This window comes from Oncorhynchus nerka, linkage group LG2 (assembly GCF_034236695.1).
Source record: "Oncorhynchus nerka isolate Pitt River linkage group LG2, Oner_Uvic_2.0, whole genome shotgun sequence".
NCBI lineage: Eukaryota > Metazoa > Chordata > Actinopteri > Salmoniformes > Salmonidae > Oncorhynchus > Oncorhynchus nerka.
In genome coordinates, this window is record NC_088397.1 from 31,300,609 (window position 1) to 31,325,101 (window position 24,493).

At 45.2% G+C, this 24,493-nt stretch overlaps 1 protein-coding gene across 1 annotated transcript in view; it reads right to left on the reverse strand.

Moving 5' to 3' along the window:
* Positions 1–846: 846 nt before the first annotated feature.
* The window catches only part of LOC115134294 (parathyroid hormone 2 receptor-like), a 42,364-nt gene continuing 18,717 nt past the window's right edge, over positions 847–24,493 (reverse strand). Inside the window, exons 7-13 of the mRNA XM_029668117.2 lie at positions 17,016–17,169; positions 16,701–16,761; positions 16,219–16,285; positions 12,015–12,109; positions 8,754–8,892; positions 4,023–4,064; positions 847–3,040 (exon numbers count right to left, since the gene is read on the reverse strand). Of these exons, the coding sequence (XP_029523977.1) occupies positions 2,663–3,040; positions 4,023–4,064; positions 8,754–8,892; positions 12,015–12,109; positions 16,219–16,285; positions 16,701–16,761; positions 17,016–17,169 (936 nt within the window). The 3' untranslated portion in view covers positions 847–2,662. The remainder of the gene's footprint in view (positions 3,041–4,022; positions 4,065–8,753; positions 8,893–12,014; positions 12,110–16,218; positions 16,286–16,700; positions 16,762–17,015; positions 17,170–24,493) is intronic.

The window sequence follows — 24,493 nt, forward strand, 5'->3', positions numbered from 1 at the left end:
TATACTGCATATGCTTTGGTTGTCAGTAGTCACCCAGGTGTTCCATTTAAAACCAAATTGACATTTGCAGGGATTGTGCCTTTTCTGTCAAATCGCACACTGCTTTGTTGAATCCACTCTGTATTCTGATTCATAGTAATTAACTATTACTCATACAGGAAACCAAAGCGACCAGAGTGTTACTGGCTGGAATTGGCAGAGCAGTAATGAATGCATTTTCTAGATAAAGGCCATTAATTGGTCCATATAGAATGTGTCCAAAATGGCACCCTATTCCCAATATAGTGTACTACATTTGGCCAGAGCTCTATTGGGCCCTGGTCAAAGTAGTGCACTGTAAAGGGAATAGGGTGCCATGTGGGGCTCAGATGTAGTGTACTGAAGAAATGACAGGGCAGGAGCACAACTAATGGGGTTCTATTAATACAGACATAGAACATGGATATGGTCGGTACTACACACATGTGTTTGAAGTAGGGTCTTTAACCTGGTAAGGGGATAAAATCTCTAATGGCCTAGCTTACATCATAGCCTGATCTTACATTACTGTAAGTTGATCATATGTTATATGATCACTGAATGTGATCGATTTGGTTAATGTGCATTATGCAATCAAGTGTTTTATTATGTACAATTCATTTTTGGCTCTGCTATCCTGTGAACTGTAACTAGGACTAAGGAACATTCAATGTCGTCTTGGTAAGTAATTCCAGTGTATATTTGGCCTTGTGTTTTAGGTTATTGTCCTGCTGAAAGGTGGATTGGTCTCCCAGTGTGTAAGGGATCTCGTCCTCCTCTTCTGAGGAGGAGAAGCGAGAAGGATCGGAGGACCAAAACGCAGCGTGGTAAATGTCCATAATTTAATGAAGCAAAATGAACACTGAACAAAAACAATAAACAACAAACGAACAGTCCGTAAGGTGAATGACAAAACACTAAACAGGAAATTAACACCCACGAAACCCAGGTGGAAAAAGGCTACCAAAGTATGATTCTCAATCAGAGACAACTAACGACACCTGCCTCTGATTGAGAACCATACTAGGCCAAACACAAAAACCAACACAGAAAAACAAACAGACTGCCCACCCCAACTCACGCCCTGACCATACTAAAACAAAGACAACACAAAGAACAGAACGTGACACAGTGTCTGTTGGAAAGTAGACTGAACCTGGTTTTCCTCTAGGACTTTGCCTGTGCTTAGCTCTATTCCTTTTCTTTTTATCCAAGAACATTCCCTAGTCCTTGACAATGATAAGCATGCCCATAACATGATGCAGCCACCACCATGCTTGAAAATATGAAGAGTGGTACTCTAATGTGTTATGTTGGATTTGCCCCAAACATAATGCTTTGTGTTCAGAACAAAAAGTACATTTCTTTGCAATATTACTTGCCTTATTGCAAATGGGATGCATGTTTTGGAATATCCTGTACAGGCTTCCTTTAATTCGTCATTTAGGACCGGCAGGTAACTGAAAGGTTGCTAGATCGAATCTCCGAGCTGACAAAGGTTCAAATCTGCCGTTCTGCCCCTGAACAAGGCAGTTAACCCACTGTTCCTAGGCCGTCATTGTAAATAAGAATTTGTTCTTAACTGACTTGCCCAGTTAAATAAAGGTTCAATTATTATAATACATTTTTAAACTCTACCTGGTTTAAAATCACCATTGGCCTCATGGTGAAATGCCGGAGCCGTTTCCTTCCTCTCAGTCAGGAGTTAGGAAGGACGCCTGTATCTTTGTAGTGACTGGGAGTATTGATACACCATCCAAAGTGTAATGAATAACATCACCATGCTCAAAGGGATATTTAGTGTCTGCTTTTTTTTCTTCTACCCATCGGTGCCCTTCTTTGCGAGGCATTGGAAAACCTACCTTGTCCTTGTTGTATCTGTGCTTGAAATTCACTGCTCAACTGAGGGACCGTACAGATAATTGAATTTGTGTGGTACAGAAATGGGATAGTCATGGAACGTATTATTTTACTCCTGAACTTATTTCGGCTTGCCATAACAAAGGGGTTGAATACTTATTGACTCAAGACATTTCAGCTTTTTCATTTGTATTCATTTGTAAAAATGTCTAAAAACATAATTCCACTGACATTATGGGGTATTGTGTGTAGATCAGTGACACAATCTAAATTGAATCCATTTAAAATTCCGGTTGTAATACAACAAAATGTGGAAAAGGTCAAGGGGTGTGAATACTTTCTGAAGGCACTGTAATTGTCTTCAGCATTACGAATGACACAGACACAAACTCGTCTGTAGCTGCAGCACCAGTCCAGTCATATTTAGCCACAGACCTGACTGATTGTCTAGCCACCACTCGGAGTGACAAATAACAGTCCATGAAAAAAAAAACGCTAGCTGGCGTAAGACAAGGATATGGTGATATACAGTATCCCCAAAACATCAAAGATATTAGAGTCTGGTCTAGTGGTCTAGTGTTAAGGCTGCCAACTCCGAACCACGTATTCTCTTGACGATGCGAATTTGAGTTCAGAGTTCAGTCTCAGCCACTTTCTGTTTGTGGCCCTAATTCCTGTGTATCTCCTGCTCTACCTTCCCTCTGTCCTGTCATTCAAAAAAATATAAAAAACACAATTGTTGTCAGCTGTACATTCCCACTTTCCCTCTACTCTCTCTCTCTCTCTACAGTGTCTCCTCCAAGTCCTCTCCTATGCTGGTGGTATTCACCACAGGTAAGGACTCTCGGAGGGAGATGTCGTCCACCTGCTTGGCTCTCTCGTCTGGCTCCTCTAGGATGGATGGGGGCAGGCTTTCCACCTCAGAGTTGCTGAACACGTAGCCGGGCAAGGTGGTGTGGGTGCTGACGCTGTGCCTGGCTTGGCTGCTGCGGTACACGTGGCTGGAGAAGAGAGAGGAGGTGCCCGAGATCACGGCCAACGGCTGGGGCTGACTGGTAGTGGTCTGATTGAGGCCGTACCGGTAGTTGGCACATGCCGCTGGTCCCTTACCGTCGAACTCCAGGTTCCAGCGGGTCCAGGTCTTCTTGATCTCTGCCTGGACCTGAAGAGAACAAGAGGATTGTGTGGGTCAGGTTATAGTATAGTATAGTATGGGTCGTGGTATTGTGTGGGTCATGATATGGGTCAGGATTTTGTATGGTAGCCTATAGTACCAGTCAGGGCAGAAACTTATTTGGGGAGTTCAGACAACTTTTAGAATGGACGCAATGTTAGCACCTTTATCGCGAAACTTTGTTGATGTAACAATACAAGAGCGCCTCCAACCATTCTCAATGAAATGACTCGCCGCAAACAAGAAAAACAGAATAGTGAATTCAAATGTTGTTTTGACCGACTGACATTCACAATGAAATTTGTTGACAACACAACACAAGAGACTTGAATACATATTATTGCCAATGCCAAAGTTCCTATTGTGTTGTGGTGCCCACAAATATCATATTCGCTTTCACTGGACTTTTTCAGAGGTTTTAAAAGCTTTCAGAAATAAACAGCCCAACCCAGAAGCGTCAATTATCACTTAGCAACGAACATGGATGAGAGCAGGGGTGCTCTCGGAACATTACGTTCTAAATGACCAAACTCTCTAAATATTGTATATGGGACTAATAAATGTGGAAATTATTGGGGGAAAAGTAGCACTTTATTTTACAGTAGCTACTGTTTTTACAGTGGTATTGACCGGCAAGTTATGCGGTAGTAACAATGGGTATTTTCTGGTAGCCTACTTACTTACAATACCCACAAACAGGGTTTGAAGTATCACTGATGGGTACAATGCGTACGCACAGTATGACTGTTCTATTGTTCTAATAAATGACATCAATAAGTTCCATTAGTTCTAATAACATCTCCCCCCCCTCTCATTATGGTTAGTTCCTAGAACACTTATAAATGGGCAACAAATGAGCACGTGACTTTGGTTCAATTAGAGAGTTCAGCATGATAGATTCTTGAAAGCAGCAGCTCTAGAGTGGAGAAGATCTTAAACCTTCTGGCCGGGTCTGGTGAACAGTACTCACCTCTCCATTGCAGTAGCAGTAGATAATGGACACAAAGAAACCCTACGAAGAGATGAAAGCGACTAAGTTTAGAGGCATGTGTTGAAAGCTCAAATTCCCGCTGACAGTATGAATGATGTGACATTCTTTACAAATGAGAGGTGTCCATGACCTTCGGAGAATAATATCGACATGATGGTCTCAGGAAAGAGAGCTCTTAAAGAAAAACACACAATGGATTGTATTTTTTTTTTTTCAAAAGTAGTGTGATAAGATAAAAGCATGTCCCACGACATCAGTTGTGTTGTGTTGTGTATATCCAGCTATACACTTCAATCCCAAATGAATGGAAAAGATGAGCACCATTTACATTCCTGGTTTTATCTGGTGCTCATCCTTTCATTCATTTATTCATAGCTGGATTTGCACATGTCATGAGATGTGGTTTCATCTTGACATAAGACTACATTAGAGGTCAGAAAACATCTGAAAGAAGTGAAAGTGTAATGTCCCTTTAAGCTATAATGCTCAAATTCTCACATTTAAAATCGTATCAATATTGCTTTCAAGTGCTGAGCGATTAACGGAAATTTCTGTTATTTTTAAAAAACAAATAATTGACTTTTTGAATTTGATTTCATTCCGTTTTTTTTCTGTGAGCTCAATGCGCATTTTCTCACTGTAGTTTCTCGAATAGAGGTAAATCAGATCAAGCCCGAACTGTGCAATGTAGCAGGGAGTTGTAGTTTACAACAGCCCAATATTCAACATAGTTTAGAGCAGAAAAAGTGGTAACTACAATGACCATAATCCATTGTGCCCCTATTTGTCCGGAGACTGAGAAGAGAGAAAAATGCACAATCAAGAGGGATGGAGCAGTTGCTTCGCGAGGTATCTCTACCTGAAAATACATGATCGATAGTGTTCAGCATTCATAAAAGTATTTTTTAAAATAATTTAACCGATTTGACCTCAAAAAGCACTAATTGCTCAGCACTATTGCTTTCTACAGTTTTAAATCTATTAGCAATGGTCAATACAGTGCATTCGGAAAGTGTTCAGACCTCTTGAATTTAAGTTACTGCCGTATTCTAAAACTGATTACATTGCTTTTTTCCCTCTCATCAAGCTACACACAATACCCCATAATGACAAATCAAAAACAGGTTTAGACATTTTAACAAATGTATAAAATGTCAAATAAAATAAATATCACATTTGCATAAGTATTCAGACCCTTTACTCAGTACTTTGTTGAATCACCTTTTGCAGTGATTACAGCCTCGAGTCTTCTTGGGTTGACGCTACAAGCTTGGCAAACCTGTATTTGGGGAGTTTCTCCTATTCTAAATCTGCAAATCCTCAAGCTCTGTCAAGTTGGATGGGGAGCGTCGCTGCAGAGCTATGTTTGATCGGGTTTAAAGCCAGGCTCTGGCTGGGCCACTCAAGAACATTCAGAGACTTGTCCCGAAGTCACTCCTGCGTTCATCTTTCCCTCGATCCTGACTAGTGTCCCAGTCCCTGAAAATTCTCCACAGCATGAGTCACATGCGCCGAATACAACAGGTGTAGACCTTACAGTGAAATGTTTAAGAGCTTGTAAGTAATCAACAATGCAGTAAAGAAGTGTTCAGTAAAAAATATAAAAGTAACAAGTAATTAAAAGAGCACCAGTAAAATAACAATACCGAGGCTATGTACTGAGAGTACCAGCACAGAGTCAATGTGCGGGGGCACCGGTTAGTTGAGGTAATTGAGGTAATATGTACATGTAGGTAGAGTTATAGTGACTATGCATAGATAATAAACCGAGAGTAGCAGCAGCGTAAAAGGGGGGGGGGCAATGCAAATAGTCTGGGTGGCCATTTGATTAGCTGTTCAGGAGTCTTATGGCTTTGGGGTAGAAGCTGTTAAGAAGCCTTTTGGACCTAGACTTTGTGCTCCGGTACCGCTTGCCATGCGGTAGCAGAGAGAACAGTCTATGACTAGGGTGGCTGGAGTCTGACAATTTTTAGCAGTTGCCATATCAGGCAGTGATGCAACCCGTCAGAATGCTCTCGATGGTGTAGCTGCAACTTTGAGGATCTGAGGACCCATGGCAAATCTTTTCAGTCTCCTGGGGGGGAATAGGCTTTGTCGTGCCCTCTTCACGACTGTCTTGGTGTATTTGGACACCAAGGAACTTGAGGCTCTCAAACTTGCCTGTCGGTGAGAATGGGGGAGTGCTTGGTCCTCCTTTTCCTGTAGTCCACAATCATCTCCTTTGTCTTGATCATGCTGAGGGAGAGGTTGTTATCCTGGCATCACACTGCCAGGTCTATGACCTCCTCCCTATAGGCTGTCTCATCGTTGTCGGTGTGTCGTCAGCAAACTTAATGATGGTGTTGGAGTCGTGCTTGGCCATGCAGTCATGGGTGAACAGGGAGTACAGGAGGGGACTGTATCTGCCACACTGATCCCCTTTATTGAGGATCAGTATGGCAGATGTGTTGTTACCTACCTTTACCACCTGGGGGCGGCCCGACAGGCAGTCCAGGATTCAGTTGCAGAGGGAGGTGTTTAGTCCCATTGTCCTTAGCTTTAGTGATGAGCTTTGAGGGCACTATGGTGTTGAACGCTGAGCTGTTGTCAATGAATAGTATTCTCACATAGGTGTTCCTTTTGTCCAGGTGGGAAAGGGCAGTGTGGAGTGCAATCTGTGGATCTGTTTGGGCGGTATGCAATTTGGAGTAGGTCTAGGGTTCCTGGGATAATGGTGTTGATATGAGCCAGCCTTTCAAAGCATTTCATGGCTACAGACGTGAGCGCTACGGGTCAGTAGTCATTTGGGCAGGTTACCTTCGTGTTCTTGGGCAGAAGGGACTATGGAGATCTGCTTGAAAAATGTTGGTATTATAGACTCAGGTCAGGGACAGGTTGAAAATGTCAGTGAAGACACTTGCCAGTTTGTCAGTGCATGCTCGGAGTACACATCCTGGTAATCCTTCTGGCCCTGCTGCCTTGTGAATATTGACCTGTTTTAAAGGTCTTACTCACATTGACTACGGAGAACGTGATCACAGTCGCCTGGAACAGCTGATGCTCTCATGCATGTTTCAGTGTTACTTGCCTCGAAGCGAGCATAGAAGTAATTTAGCTCGTCTGATAGGCTTGCATCACTGGACAGCTCGTGGCTGTGCTTCCCTTTGTAGTCTGTAATAGTTTGCAAACCCTGCCACATCCGATGAGCATCGGAGCCGGTGTAGTACGATTCAATCTTGGTCCTGTATTGATGCTGTTGTGTCTTTGGCTTTGCCGGATTAAGTGATATGACATGCTATTCTAAAAAATAATTTATCTGTAAATGTAATTAACTAGAAAGTCGGGGGCACACAAAATAATGTTTATAGAGCTGTTATCTTCCGAATAAACTCTTAAAGACCTAGTAACCTTTTACATCAGTAGCAGTCATATTTAATCCTCGCCTTATTCAGTCTCATCTGAAAGTTGTAAATTATTGGTTATCTTCACGAACCCTGGCTAACAAGTCGAATCAGCAATACAAAATTTGGTTTATTTATTTATTAAATACCTAAATAATCACACAGAATTACATCTACACAGAATGGATCATACATTGATTACAAATTATGTCATAAAGGAAAACGGCCCTAGCGGACGGAACAGATATGACAGCTGGTTACACAAAGAAAGGGGGTTGGGTTTGAGTGAAAGAGCAGGAAGACTGAGGAGCAAAAAGGTTTTGTGTCTCTATCGGGCTGTAGGCAGCTATGCTATCGTCAATACAGTATCTTATGCATTCTAAATAACCGCCCATTTGAAAAAGGAGAATGCAATAAATATTTACTCTGAGCAGCGCTTCGGTAGATTGGTTGACGATAGAAGGCGGGTTGATCCAGCATGGATCTGGTCCTCTGAAGAATGTCTCTGGTGGTAAACTGGATACGTTGTAGTATCGTTGTGTGTGTTAGACAGATACGTCGTCCGTCCTTTCCTAGCCCACGTTTACAGCGACTGCTAGGAGGTATCACTTCTGGAGTGAATAAGAGTTCAAAGTTCATACCAAGTTGCCATACTTTTAAGCTCATGCTATATTCTGGCTGGTATAGTCGAAATTCATCCTTTCCGTGTGTTGACCGTCATCTTCACTTTGAAATTCGATGCTAATTTTGTTAGGTTATTATCTGAGCCCTTTTAACGTAGGACCATCGCCCTAACGTCCTCGGAACAGGAAGTAACATTTTCGTAAAGGGGCTTATATAGGGTTGGGAGAGAGGGCAGTGTTTCATAGTTTACAACCAGTCTCTGGTTGGCCGGGGGCCAAGGAAGAGTCTTGGTGGTTCCAAACTTCATCCATTTAAGAATGATGGAGGCCACTGTGTTCTTGGGGACCTTCAATGCTACAGACATTTTTTGGTACCCTTCCCCGGATCTGTGCCTTGACACAATCCTCTCTCGTAGCTCTACGAACAATTCCTTCGACCTCATGGCTTGGTTTTTGCTCTGACATGCACAGTCAACTGTGGGAGCCAATATAGACAGATGTGCCTTTCCAAATCATGTCCAATCAATTGAACTTACCACAGGTGGACCCCAATCTAGTTTTAGAAACATCTTAAGGATGATCAATGATCAACAAGATGCACCTGAGCTCAATTTCGAGTCTCATAGCAAAGGATCTGAATACTTATGTAAATGTGTATTTTACATGCAATACAAAGCAGGATCCCCAATTGGGGTGAATGCGAGCACCTGGAAAGAGTTGAAAAAGAGCTCACAGTACATTCGGACCTCCCATCCGATCCCTTTGAACGAGTGTGGCATGCCCACAAACACTATGTAGTGGACCCCGAACACCAGCACCAGCACTAGAGTGGACTTAGCCAGTTTCCTGTGAAAGGGACAGTAGAACACTGTATAATCCTCTATTGAGGGAATCCGTTGTGCAGCATCAGACAAAAATCTAATACAATACAAAACATTAGGCCAGGGGTGGCAAAATCAATCTCTGGAGGGCTGTGTCTGCTGATTTATGTTATTTCCATTTGAATTGTGTCCATTTAAGATCTATACAACTGGCTGAGGGGAGTTCCTAATCAATGATCAATGAATGATTGATCAATCAAGTACAAGGGATTGAGTTTGACACCCCTGCATTAGGCTGTATGAGAAAGCCTACTGTCCATGATACATTTCTGGTAAAGTGCATGAGTTTACGTGTCTGGAAAAGTGCATGCGTTAGGTATCTGGTCAAATGCATGCGTTAGGTATCTGGTCAAATGCATGCGTTAGGTATCTGGTCAAATGCATGCGTTAGGTATCTGGTCAAATGCATGCGTTAGGTGTCTGGTAAAATGCATGCGTTAGGTGTCTGGTAAAATGCATGCGTTAGGTATCTGGTAAAATGCATGCGTTAGGTATCTGGTAAAATGCATGCGTTAGGTGTCTGGTAAAATGCATGCGTTAGGTGTCTGGTAAAATGCATGCGTTAGGTATCTGGTAAAATGCATGCGTTAGGTGTCTGGTAAAATGCATGCGTTAGGTGTCTGGTCAAATGCATGCGTTAGGTATCTGGTAAAATGCATGCGTTAGGTGTCTGGTAAAATGCATGCGTTAGGTGTCTGGTCAAATGCATGCGTTAGGTGTCTGGTAAAATGCATGCGTTAGGTGTCTGGGAAAATGCATGCGTTAGGTGTCTGGTAAAATGCATGCGTTAGGCATCTGGTAAAATGCATGCGTTAGGTATCTGGTAAAATGCATGCGTTAGGTATCTGGTAAAATGCATGCGTTAGGTATCTGGTAAAATGCATGCGTTAGGTGTCTGGTAAAATGCATGCGTTAGGTGTCTGGTCAAATGCATGCGTTAGGTATCTGGTAAAATGCATGCGTTAGGTGTCTGGTAAAATGCATGCGTTAGGTGTCTGGTCAAATGCATGCGTTAGGTGTCTGGTCAAATGCATGCGTTAGGTGTCTGGTAAAATGCATGCGTTAGGTGTCTGGTAAAATGCATGCGTTAGGTATCTGGTAAAATGCATGCGTTGGGTATGTGGAAAAATGCATGCGTTAGGCGTCTGGTAAAATGCATGCGTTTAGGTGTCTGGCAAAGTGCATGCGTTAGGTGTCTGGCAAAGTGCATGCGTTAGGTGTCTGGCAAAGTGCATGCGTTAGGTGTCTGGCAAAGTGCATGCGTTAGGTGTCTGGTAAAGTGCATGCGTTAGGTGTCTGGTAAAGTGCATGCGTTAGGTGTCTGGTAAAGTGCATGCGTTAGGTGTCTGGTAAAGTACATGCGCTAGGTGTCTGGTCAAATTCATGCGCTAGGTGTCTGGAAAAGTGCATGCGCTAGGTGTCTGGTCAAATTCATGCGCTAGGTGTCTGGAAAAGTGCATGCGCTAGGTGTCTGGAAAAGTGCATGCGCTAGGTGTCTGGAAAAGTACATGTGGTGGTGATGGGGTTTGAGAGGGACAGGATGGAAAAGACATGGGTCAAGCTAAACCACATGCAGCTGGCATCGAGCTAAAATAATTGAACTTCTTGCCAGCCATCTTTATCTGACAGTCTCTTGCAGTGCTTGGGACTGAAATATATGCCGGTACTCATTTTGGGTGCCGGTATTGTTTACATTTAGGTACAGGAGTTCCGCATCAAGTCTGAGGTAATATTCTATAAGAGGAAGAGGAGCTCAAGCAGTAGAACATTTGAGGTGCCAGTACTCCGCTCTGGTGAACTCCGGCCCGAGTCAAGCACTGCTCCCTTGAGCACTTTCCAAAAACAATCCCCTCAACAGATTTGTGATACAAATGTCAATAGCCAAGGATGATTACACATTGCAATCTACACGTTAACATTAATATCGAGCCAACCTTTGCATCTAAATTGTTCAAAGACACTCAGCAGTTTAAAAAAAAAAAGTAAATAAATCACAGCTAGAGAAAGAGTTAGGTGAAGTAGAGCGAGGGAGAGAGCAAGAGGAAAACAGTCTACATCCCAAATGGCACCCTATTCCCTATATTGTGCACTACTTTTGACCATAGCCTTATCCGTGACAATCCTATCTACACCTGTGGGAATGGAGCGGGCTCAAGAGACAACCTGGATCTGATGTCATGTCTGTTTACTAATGACTGACAGGAGGGTTACCCCCTCAGCCTTCAAGCCTTGGCAAAGACCTGCCAACCAACACATTACCCCAGACAGGAGTGGGAATTAAACAAAGACTCAGGAAGCCCTATAGGGATGGCTTCATAGCATGTCAAAATTTGTCTTGCACTTAGATATGAGAAGAGCATGTACAAAACACTGCAGCTGGGACACTGGGCTGTCAACCTCTGCAGTGAACAGAGTAGTCAGGAAGTCCCGCAGCATCATCAAGGACCCCACTCACCCCAGCCACGGAATGTTCTCTTCCGAGACGGTTCCTGGCCCAACGCTCTTAACCGCTAGGCTACCCGCCGCCCACAACTGGGTTTAATAGACCAGTGGAGGCTGCTGAGGGGAGGACGTCTCATAATAATGGCTGGAACGGAGTCAATGGAATGGTATCAAACACACCAAACACCTGGCTCAGACTGCATATTGGCGTAAAAATATGTTTTTTTGCCTGATCGTAATGCATTATGGGAGTCATGTTTAATTAATCTTTTCCAATACACATATTAGAAAATAAAATATGCATTCTCCCATGGCTACGACGCAATACATTTAATAAATCCCAACATTTCAACAGCTAAGCTGCCTTCATCAGGGTTTCGGACACAGATGAACCTGCTTTAAATTCATAACACAGCCTGTATCCTCAGTCTCAGTAAATGACGTGAATGGCTTGTAAACACAAACACATGGATCATGAATATAAAAGAAAATGATTCAACTCAAAGGCACATTTGGAATAAGATGTTCATTTAAAAGGCACATTTACTGAAAAGTGGTATTTACAATATCTAATGTTTTTTCATACAAAATCACATAAATGAGATTGACTAAAGGAACAAGGCACTAATGAGACATCAACCCTACCTGCATTGCTTCCGAGTGTCATATCTCCCAGCATTTGTCTCTCTGATTTTTGTGGCCAGCACTCGCACAATATTCACAAACAAAATAAAGTTGAGCTGAAAATCAAAACAAAGCAAGTATGACTCACTGCTCATTGTAGCGGGGCTACCGTTCTGTGGGTGACATGGTCAGATTGTCTCATTGTAGTGGGGCTACCGTTCTGTGGGTGACATGGTCAGATTGTCTCATTGTAGTGGGGCTACCGTTCTGTGGGTGACATGGTCAGATTGTCTCATTGTAGTGGGGCTACCGTTCTGTGGGTGACATGGTCAGATTGTCTCATTGTAGTGGGGCTACCGTTCTGTATGTGACATGGTCAGATTGTCTCATTGTAGTAGTTCTACCGTTCTGTGGGTGACATGGTCAGATTGTCTCATTGTAGTAGGGCTACTGTTCTGTAGGTGACATGGTCAGATTGTCTCATTGTAGTAGGGCTACTGTTCTGTAGCTGACATGGTCAGATTGTCTCATTGTAGTAGGGCTACCGTTCTGTGGGTGACATGGTCAGATTGTCTCATTGTAGTAGTTCTACCGTTCTGTAGGTGACATGGTCAGATTGATGCTGTACACCAGGGAGTCACTAGGGAGCAGGGACAGGTATACTGTACACCAGGGAGCCACTAGGGAGCAGGGACAGGTATACTGTACACCAGGGAGTCCCTAGGCCACTAGGGAGCAGGGACAGGTATACTGTACACCAGGGAGTCACTAGGCCACTAGGGAGCAGGGACAGGTATACTGTACACCAGGGAGTCACTAGGCCACTAGGGAGCAGGGACAGGTATACTGTATACCAGGGAGTCACTAGGCCACTAGGGAGCAGGGACAGGTATACTGTACACCAGGGAGTCACTAGGCCACTAGGGAGCAGGGACAGGTATACTGTATACCAGGGAGTCACTAGGCCACTAGGGAGCAGGGACAGGTATACTGTATACCAGGGAGTCCCTAGGCCACTAGGGAGCAGGGACAGGTATACTGTACACCAGGGAGTCACTAGGCCACTAGGGAGCAGGGACAGGTATACTGTACACCAGGGAGTCACTAGGCCACTAGGGAGCAGGGACAGGTATACTGTACACCAGGGAGTCACCAAGCCACTAGGGAGCAGGCACAGGTATACTGTATACCAGGGAGTCACTAGGCCACTAGGGAGCAGGGACAGGTATACTGTACACCAGGGAGTCACTAAGCCACTAGGGAGCAGGGACAGGTATACTGTACACCAGGGAGTCAATAAGCCACTAGGGAGCAGGGACAGGTATACTGTACACCAGGGAGTCCCTCGGCCACTAAGGAGCAGGGAAGGGTATACTGTACACCAGGGAGTCCCTAGGCCACTAGGGAGCAGGGACAGGTATACTGTACACCAGGGAGTCCCTCGGCCACTAAGGAGCAGGGACAGGTATACTGTACACCAGGGAGTCCCTAGGCCACTAGGGAGCAGGGACAGGTGTACTGTACACCAGGGAGTCCCTAGGCCACTAGGGAGCAGGGACAGGTGTACTGTACACCAGGGAGTCACTAGGCCACTAGGGAGCAGGGACAGGTATACTGTACACCAGGGAGTCACTAGGCCACTAGGGAGCAGGGACAGGTATGCTGTACACCAGGTAGTCACTAGGCCACTAGGGAGCAGGGACAGGTATACTGTACACCAGGGAGTCACTAGGCCACTAGGGAGCAGGGACAGGTATACTGTACACCAGGGAGTCCCTAGGCCACTAGGGAGTCAGGGAGGGACAGGTATACTGTACACCAGGGAGTCACTAGGCCACTAGGGAGCAGGGACAGGTATACTGTACACCAGGGAGTCACTAGGCCACTAGGGAGCAGGGACAGGTATACTGTACACCAGGGAGTCACTAGGCCACTAGGGAGCAGGGACAGGTATACTGTACACCAGGGAGTCTGCCACTAGGGACCAGGTATACTGTACACCAGGGAGTCACTAGGCCACTAGGGAGCAGGGACAGGTATACTGTATACCAGGGAGTCACTAAGCCACTAGGGAGCAGGGACAGGTATACTGTACACCAGGTATAGTCACTAGGCCACTAGGGAGCAGGGACAGGTATACTGTACACCAGGGAGTCACTAGGCCACTAGGGAGCAGGGACAGGTATACTGTACAGGGAGTCCTAGGCCACTAGGGAGCAGGGAGTCACTAAGCCACTAGGGAGCAGGGACAGGTATACTGTACACCAGGGAGTCACTAGGCCACTAGGGAGCAGGGACAGGTATACTGTACACCAGGGAGTCACTAAGCCACTAGGGAGCAGGGACAGGTATACTGTACACCAGGGAGTCACTAAGCCACTAGGGAGCAGGGACAGGTATACTGTACACACTAGAGCAGGGCAGGGACAGGTCACTAAGTCCACCACTAGGGAGCAGGGACAGGTATACTGTACACCAGGGAGTCACTAAGCCACTAGGGAGCATGGACAGGTATACTGTATACCAGGTAGTCACTAGGCCACTAGGGAGCAGGGACACTGTATACCAGGGAGTCCCTCGGCCACTAAGGAGCATGGACAGGTATACTGTACACCAGGGAGTCACTAAGCCACTAGGGAGCAGGGACACTGTATACCAGGGAGTCCCTCGGCCACTAGGGAGCAGGGACAGGTATACTGTACACCAGGGAGTCACTAAGCCACTAGGGAGCAGGGACAGATATACTGTATACCAGGGAGTCACTAGGCCACTAGGGAACAGGGACAGATATACTGTATACCAGGGAGTCACTAGGCCACTAGGGAGCAGGGACAGGTATACTGTACACCAGGGAGTCCCTAGGCCACTAGGGAGCAGGGACAGGTATACTGTACACCAGGGAGTCACTAGGCCACTAGGGAGCAGGGACAGGTATACTGTACACCAGGGAGTCACTAAGCCACTAGGGAGCAGGGACAGGTATACTGTATACCAGGGAGTCCCTAGGCCACTAGGGAGCAGGGACAGGTATACTGTATACCAGGGAGTCACTAAGCCACTAGGGAGCAGGGACAGTTATACTGTATACCAGGGAGTCAATAAGCCACTAGGGAATAGAGAAAGGTATACTGTATACCAGGGAGTCACTAGGCCACTAGGGAGCAGGGACAGGTATACTGTACACCAGGGAGTCACTAAGCCACTAGGGGGCAAGGACAGGTATACTGTACACCAGGGAGTCACCAAGCCACTAGGGAGCAGGGACAGGTATACTGTACACCAGGGAGTCACTAGGCCACTAGGGAGCAGGGACAGGTATACTGTACACCAGGGAGTCACTAAGCCACTAGGGAGCAGGGACAGGTATACTGTATACCAGGGAGTCACTAAGCCACTAGGGAGCACGGACAGGTATACTGTATACCAGGGAGTCACTAGGCCACTAGGGAGCAGGGACAGGTATACTGTACACCAGGGAGTCACTAAGCCACTAGGGAGCAGGGACAGGTATACTGTACACCAGGGAGTCACTAAGCCACTAGGGAGCAGGGACAGGTATACTGTACACCAGGGAGTCACTAGGCCACTAGGGAGCAGGGACAGGTATACTGTATACCAGGGAGTCACTAGGCCACTAGGGAGCAGGGACAGGTATACTGTACACCAGGGAGTCACTAGGCCACTAGGGAGCAGGGACAGGTATACTGTATACCAGGGAGCAAGGTGTCACTCCATTCTTCCAAGGGGCAGATTGAAAGCTTCTGGACAAGAGAAAAGCAGATTAAATCCTCTCTTCGGATTTGAGTTCTTCAAGAGTATTATACATAAACATAGTTTGTCTGAGAGCTACAGCAAGTAGTTTATGCATGATAAAAAGCCACCAGATCTTTGTGAGGACCAGCACTTATTTTTTGTATGTCAGCATTTCTTGGCACTCTCTTATTTGTCTTTATTTAATTTCTTTATTTTATCTCCCGAAATAAGAACTTCACCCAGAAATGCAGTTGTAGAGTTGTGCAGAGCAAACTAAGCTATAAGCTTGACCAAAGTTGCTAACACTTGAACATGAATTCAGCTGTACTAAGAATAAAACACTTTTTTAAAACCAAGATAGGAGTCAGGAATGTAACCTTCTAGTAATGCATGCAAACGACTAGATTCTCGCCTCATTGGCAATGATTGATGAATTGGGGAGAGTCATTATACCGCAATTGAAGCCACTTACACCAATGGCTGTAAGGATGGGAACTTGATAGATCCATTTAATGTTACCAGCACTTAACTCCCAGCATCTGGGGGAGAAGGAAAGGGAAAGAGAGAGAGATTAGAGTACATTTGTACTGCAGGAGTTCCTTACTGCTCTCAAAACAGTGCATGTTGAGGTGCAACAAAAGTGTAGTCTCTCTTGCCAGACTCAGGGCTTTCCGCACACACAGCGGCTGTGAGAAGAGGCAAAGGTGTGCAGCTGCAACAATAAGGCAAGTAGGCCGCTGACTGAATGAGAACAAGAGTTCTGCAACACCTCGGGAGATCCTGTTTCCAAGCCAGATGATTGCGGGGAGCCTAGACAGCTGATGCACAGAGTTCATCTCAGCAGGCTCCTGCATGCTGCCATGGGCTCCTCCACTTAAAAGTGTTTTCCTGGAGGTGTATGTGTTACACGGATATGGTAGGTGAAGGAGGGGGCGGCGTGTCACTCTCACCCACCGTGCGTCTGCCAGCGTTGCCCGGACAACAGCCCAAGCGGCGACGAAGAGAGCAGGGACACCTGTAATTAGAGAGGACAATGATTGCCTTAAGATCTTCAGTACTCTGAATACATTAAATTGATACCGGCAAGAGCAGTGAGATTCTAGTTTCTTCTTTTAAGATATAAAATGATCACCACACACCTGCAACAAGCAAACTCGTATGTCGGAGTGCTTTTCCTATTTTGAATAACAGCTATAGTGGCCGTCAACAACATGAGCGCTGTTGTGATTGGGTGACTGCATGCGTTTCTAAGATGGCAGAGCAGCTCACCCCATCCAATCAGGGTTAAGCCCCACAGGTATTTGGTGTTGGAGTAGAAGGCCATGAAGATGAGGCTGTGGAGGTACAGCCCCTCTACCAGGATCCAGTAGTAGTTGGTTGCCAGGAAGTAAATGAAGAGCAACACAGTAATCTTGCATCCAACCTGGTAAAATCAACAGATTGTTAAAAATATCCTGTAGTGCAAAGATCTGTGGTCCAGTGGTAACACTTTCGGCTCCATACACATATGCAGCTCCCTGCCAGCGACAGGGTTCAATCCCTGCATATGCCCCCTTCTCACTGTCTCCTCCTCACGTATCTCCCACTCTAATCTATCTGTCAATAAAGCACAAATGAAAAAAAGTGATTGTTAGTCCCACGAGCTGAACCACACAGAATGCTTTGTGATCACAAAACAGATCCTGACTGATTGAAGTATTAGTCATAGTAGGGATATCAGATGTGTTGGTGCAAACAGAAGTTTTTATTTTTAAATTTTTTATCTATGCACAAATCGTCCCGTTTGTTATGATTTACCTGCTGAGGGAATAGTCTTTTTTTCTAGAAATGCAAACTAGATAGTTAACTAAATAGTATGTTTTTCTAGTAATAAAAATTAAGTTCTGGGAAAATAAAAACCTTTGAATGTTATTCTCTTTCCCTGATGTTTGTCTGTCGTGATGGAGATATTTGTGTAGAGGAAATTGCCGCCTGCCTGGGGATATCCTGACAGAGGAAAAACTGGAACAACAAGATGGCGCCGACAGAGATGGTCGCCTCGCTTCGAGTCCTATTTAGTTTTTTTAATGTATTATTTCTTACACTGTTACCCCAGGAAATCTTAAGTCTTATTACATACAGCCGGGAAGAACTATTGGATATAAAAGCAACGTCAACTTACCAACATTACGACCAGGAATACAACTTTCCCGAAGCGGATCCTCTGGACCAACACTCAGGACAATGGATCTAATCCCAGAAGCCGAGCCAAAACAACGGCATCACAGAAGGGGCAGACCGAGCGGCCTCCTGGTCAGGCTCCGTAGACCTGCACATCGCCCACTGCTCCCAAGTATACTACTCGCCAATGTCCAGTCACTAGGCAACAAGGTAGATTAAATTCGAGCAAGGGTTGTCTTCCAGAGAGACATCAGAGATTGTAACATCCTCTGTTTCATGGAAACATGGCTCTCTCAGGATATGTTGTTGGAATCGGTTCAGCCACCGGGCTTCTCCATGCATCGCACCGATAGAGAAGAGAAAGGGCGGGGGTGTATGCTTCATGATTAATGACTCGTGTAATCAGAACATACAGGAAGTCCTTCTGCTCACCCGTCCTAGAATTCCTTACAATCAAGTGCCGGCCATATTATCTCCCAAGAGAATTCTGGTCAGTTATCGTCACAGTGGTGTACATTCCCCCTCAAGCAGACACCAAGACTGCCCTCAAGGAACTTCACTGGACTCTATGTAAACTGGAAACTATATATCCTGAGGCTGCATTTACTGTAGCTGGGGATATTAACAAAGCAAATTTGAGAACAAGGCAACCTAAATTCTATCAGCATATTGACTGCACTACGCGCGGGTGTAATACACTCGGTCACTGCTACTCTAACTTCCGAGATGCATACAAAGCCCTCCCCCGCCCTTCCTTTGGAAAATCCGACCACGACGCCATCTTGCTCCTACCGTCTTATAGGCAGAAACTCAAACAGGATGTACCAGTGACTAGAACCATTCAACGCTGGTCTGACCAATCGGAGTCCAACTTTCAAGATTGTTTTGATCACGTGGACTGGGATATGTTCCGGTCAGTCTCAGATAACATTGATCTATACGCTGACTCGGTGAGTGAGTTTAAAGAAGTGCATTGGAGATGTATCCACTGTGACTATTAAAACCTACCCTAACCAGAAACCGTGGATGGGTGGCAGCATTCGCGCAAATCTGAAAGCGCGAACCACTGCATTTAACCATGGAAAGAGGTCTGGGAATATGGCTGAATATAAACAGTGTAGTTATCCCCTCCGCAAGGCAATCAAAATGCCGGTTCAGGGACAAAGTGGGCCCGCAATTCAGTGGCTCAGACACGAGCCGTATGTGGCAGGGTCTACAGGAAATAACAGACTACAAAAAGAAAACTAGCCATGTCACGGACGTCAAGCTTCCAGACAAACTAAGAACACCTTCTTTGCCCACTTTGAGGATAGAACAGTGCCACCGTCGCGGCCCACTAACAAGGACTGCACCCCCCTCCTTCTCCATGACCGACGTGAGTAAAACATTTAAATGTGTTAACCCTCACAAGGCTGCTGGCCCAGACGGCATCCCTAGCCGCGTCCTCAGGGCATGCGCGTACCAGCTGGCTGGTGTGTTTACGGACATATTCAATCACTCCCTATCCCAGTCTGCTGTCCCCACATGCTTCAAGATGGCCACCATTGTTCCTGTACCCAAGAAGGCAAAGATAACTGAACTAAATACAACCACTCCGTAGCAGTCACCTCTGTCATCATGAAGTGCTTTGAGAGACTAGTCAAGGATTATATCACCTTCACCTTCCCGGCCACCGTAGACCCACTTCAGTTTGCATACCGCCACAACAAGTCCACAGACGATGCAATCGCCGTCACACTGCCCTATCCCACCTGGACAAGAGGAATACCTACAGTATGTAAGAATGCTGTTCATTGACTACAGCTCAGCTTTCAACATCACAGGACCCTCCAAGCTCATCATCAAGCTGGAGGCCCTGGGTCTCAACCCCACCCTGTGTAATTGGGTCGTGGACTTTCTGACGGGCCGTCCCCAGGTGGTGAAGGTAGGAAACAACATCTACACTTCGCTGACCCTCAACACTGGGGCCCCACAAGGGTGCGAGCTTAGCCCCATCCTGTTCTCCCTGTTCACCCACAACTGTGTGGCCATGCATGCTTCTAACTCAATCATCAAGTTTGCAGACAACACAACAGTAGTGGGCTTGATTACCAATAACAACAAGACAGCCTATAGGGAGGAGGTGAGGGCCCTTGGAGTGCTAGGATAATAACCTCTCTCTCAACATAACAAAGGAGATGATCGTGGACTTCAGGAAATAGCAGAGGGAGCACCCCCCCATCCACATCGAAGGGACAGCAGTGGTGAAGGTGGAAAGTTAAGTTCACCAAAAACCCTGACAAAACTTTTAAAGATGCACAATCGAGAGCGTCCTGTCAGGCTGTATCACAACCTCCCTCAATGGCGTTGCTGCCGCAAGGTCATCAACATTATCAAAGACGTTGGTTACGTGTGGCAGCGGTAGTGCTGCAATCGACCATGCATGCATAGGAGTGACATGGGTTTGAATCCCCACCTCAGCCACTTTCCTCCCTCCACAAACTATACATCCACAGTAGATCTACATTCTGAACTGTCTAAATAAAGAGAAAAATACAGGAAAGCTCTCTAGGCCTGTCTGAATACCCCTACCTGCGTTCTAAGTAGTACTCTGACTGGGTACGCAAAAACAAAGATTTACAGCATGTGGCACTTCTAAAAATGTATGCTGTAAACACCAGGATGTCATATATCTAGGATACATTCGCTAGGATGAATTCACTGCACACTGAAGAGAATGGTCTTTCCAGACCATGTTTGACTACAGCTGATAACCAGAGTACCAAAATGAACAAATGGCGGGAAACAACACAATTGACTATCGCCCTGAGGCACTCACACCTGCCATTATGAAGTGCAGTCTAGTTAAGGAACACATATCACCTATAACTTAACAGACACCCTAGACCCACCGCAATTTGCATACCGCCCCAATAGATCCATGGATGACGCAATCGTCTGCACACTGCCCTATCCCACCTGGACAACAGGAATACCTATGTCAGAATACTGTTCATTGACTACAGCTCAGCATTCAACACCATAGTACCCTCCAAGCTAATCATTAAGATTGGGGCCCTGGGTCTGAACCCTGTGTAATTGGATCCTAGATGTCCTGACGTTAGGCAACAACACCTCCACTACGTTGATCCTCAACACAGGGGCTCCACAAGGGTGTGTGCTCAACCCCTTCCTGTAGTCCCTGCTCACCCATGACTGCGTGGCCAAGCACATCTCCAACGTAATCATGAAGTTTGCTGACGACAACAATGGTAGGCCTGATTACCAACACCTACGAAACAGTGTACAGGGAGGTGAGGACCCTAGCGGAGTGGTGCCTGGAAAATAACCTCTCCATCATCGTCAACAAAATGAAGGAGCTGATTGTGGACTTCAGGAGACAGCAAAGGGAGCACACCACCATCCACTGGGACGCAGTGGATAAGGTTCCTCGCCATACACATCACTAACAATCTGAAATGGTCCACTCACGCAGACAGACAGTTCTTCAGGAGTCTGAAGAACCCGGTTACTCAACCCTGCACCTTAATGGCTGATGCCCTATGTATAGTACATAGAAATTGAACACTGGTCACAATGTTTACAAACTGTTTTACCCACTTCATGTGTATTTTGTGGGCTCCCGAGTGGCGCAGCGGTCTAAGGCACTGCATCTCAGTGTAAGACATGTCAGTACCTGGTTCGAATCCAGGCTGTATCACATTCAGACGTATTTGGTAGTTCCAAAGGGTGGCGCAAAAATTGGCCCAGCGTCGTCTGGGTTTGGCCGGAGTAGACCGTCATTGTAAATAAGAATTTGTTTGAGGTGATAGTTTCCGGATTTGACCTTGTATTTCTGTGTGTTTATTATAGTTAAGTCTATGATTTGATATTTGATAGAGCAGTCTGACTGAATGGTGGTAGGCAGCAGCAGGCTCGTAATAGTCAATCGGAATCGGCTTTTTTGGTCCTCCAATAATCGGTATCGGCGTTGAAAAATCAGTCGGTCGACCTCTAATTACAATGCTGGAAGATGAGGTGATGGCAGCGGATGAATGGCATGACAATGGACCTTAGTATCTTGTCACGATATCTCTGTGCATTGAAATTGCCATCTATAAAATGAAATCGTGTTCGTTATCTGTAGCTTGTGCGTGTCCATACCATAACCCCACCGCCACCATGGAGCACTCTGTTCACAACGTGGACAACGAGCAAACCGCTCGCCCACACGAAGCCATCTGCTCGGTACAGTTGAAACAGGTGTGCCAGTGTCCATCGAAGGTGAGCATTTGCCCACTGAAGTTGGTTATGACGCCAAACTGCAGTAAGGTCAAGACCTTGGTGAGGACGACGAGCACCCAGATGAGCTTCTCTGAGATGGTTTCTGACCGTTTGCGCAGAAATTCTTTGGTTGTACAAACACACAGTTACATCAGCTGTCTGGGTGGCTGGTCTCAGATGATCCCGTATGATGTGGAGGCCCTGGGCTGGCGTGGATAACACGTGGTCTGCGGTTGAAAAAGCCTTCCAAGTGAAGCTGGTTGAGAGAGAATGCCAAGAGTGTGCATCATCATCTTTAAAATGAACAAGATAAAACAAACATTCAGATAGGATGATGGGGACAATTTCAGTGAAAGTGAGAGCTGGGACCAAAGTAACGAAGTCTACCATCAGTAACACACTACGCCGCCAGGGACTCAAATCCTGCAGTGCCAGACGTGTCCCCCTGCTTAAGCCAGTACATGTCCAGGCCCGTCTGAAGTTTGCTAGAGAGCATTTGGATGATCCAGAAGAAGATTGGGAGAATGTCATATGGTCAGATGAAACCAAAACTCGTAAAAACTCAACTCGTCGTGTTTGGAGGACAACATTTTTTGAGTTGCATCCAAAGAACACCATACCTACTGTGAAGCATGGGGGTGGAAACATCATGCTTTGGGACTGTATTTCTGCAAAGGGACCAGGACGACTGATCCGTGTAAAGGAAAGAATGAATGGGGCCATGTATTGTGAGATTTTGAGTGAAAACCTCCTTCCATCAGCAAGGGCATTGAAGATGAAATGTGGCTGGGTCTTTCAGCATGACAATGATCCCAAACACACCGCCCGAGCAACGAAGGACTAGCTTCGTAAGAAGCATTTCAAGGTCCTGGAGTGGTCTAGCCAGTCACCAGATCTCAACCCCATAGAAATTCTTTGGAGGGAGTTGAAAGTCAGTGTTGCCCAGCAACAGCCCCAAAACATCACTGCTCCAGAGGAGATCTGCATGGAGGAATGGGCCAAAATACTAGCAACAGTGTGTGAAAACCTTGTGAAGACTTACAGAAAACGTTTGCTCTGTCATTGCCAACAAAGGGTATATAACACAGTATTGAGATAAACTTTTGTAGGTGACCAAATACTTATTTTCCACCATAATTTGCAAATAAATTCATTAAAAATCCTACAATGTAATTTTCTGGATTTTTTTTCTCATTTTGTCTGTCATAGTTTAAGTGTACCTATGATGAAAATTACAGGCCTCTCTCATCTTTTTAAATGGGAGAACTTGCACAATTGGTGGCTGACTAAATACTTTTTTGCCCCACTGTATAGAGTACAGGGAACATAAGGTTGAATATATTATTATAGACCTGCTAGATCTACTGTCTTTATTATATTACAACAGACCAGCTGTATATACTGACTCCATTTCACTTTGGCCATTGTTGTGGGCCTGCCCTCCCCTCAACAGCCTCAAATAGGCTATTTAATTTCACAAATGATATTTTATATATATTTTTTTATATTATTCAAACAACGGCATTAGCATGAGAAGAACTTACCAGTCCAAAACAATGTCCTCTCCATTCAAAAAATATTCCTCCATTTGGGAATCGCTAAATGAATCGTCCTCGATCAATTTCTTCTAAAAGTGTGTGTACATCTGTATATCTAGACTTAGATTTAGCTTTTCCTGACTTAGGTTGCCATACTGATTGATATATAAACAGCTGAATATGCGCTTTACCAAAATAATGCTGTGTGCAACATGCGTTGCTCCTTCCGGTATGAATCGTCAATGGCGAATGAACCTCTTTACGCCGGAGTTTACTACATGGGTTGGTCTTCCAACACATAAACATTACATATTGCCGTTTACCTCAGCTCATTGGCTATCTACCCAGCTAGATTTCAAGACGATCAGTGGTCATTGGGTTAAAATACAGTCAATCAACGAAACAGCAGGCAAATCATTGGTGCACAATGATGTCATTACTTGTTGTCTTCAAATCGGTTTCTTTCAGTCAATACGTCCCGCAAAACGACCCATCAGGTTTGGTTGTGTTACAAACAAACCAGTTGATTGCAATGAAACCATACATGACTAGAAAAGTCACGTTCTGTGTGTGTATTTACCTCGAATGTGTAGTCGAAAATAGAATGAGATTGAATTCAAGACACAAGCGGTTCACAAAATGTTTCGTGTTAGGCTATAAAAATGGATTTTATCAAACAAAAAAACATTCATTGTGTAACAATGAACATTGGGATTGCAAACAGAGGAAGATCGTCAAAGGTAAACCATTTATTTTATTGCAGTTTGTGATTTTGTTACGCCTGTG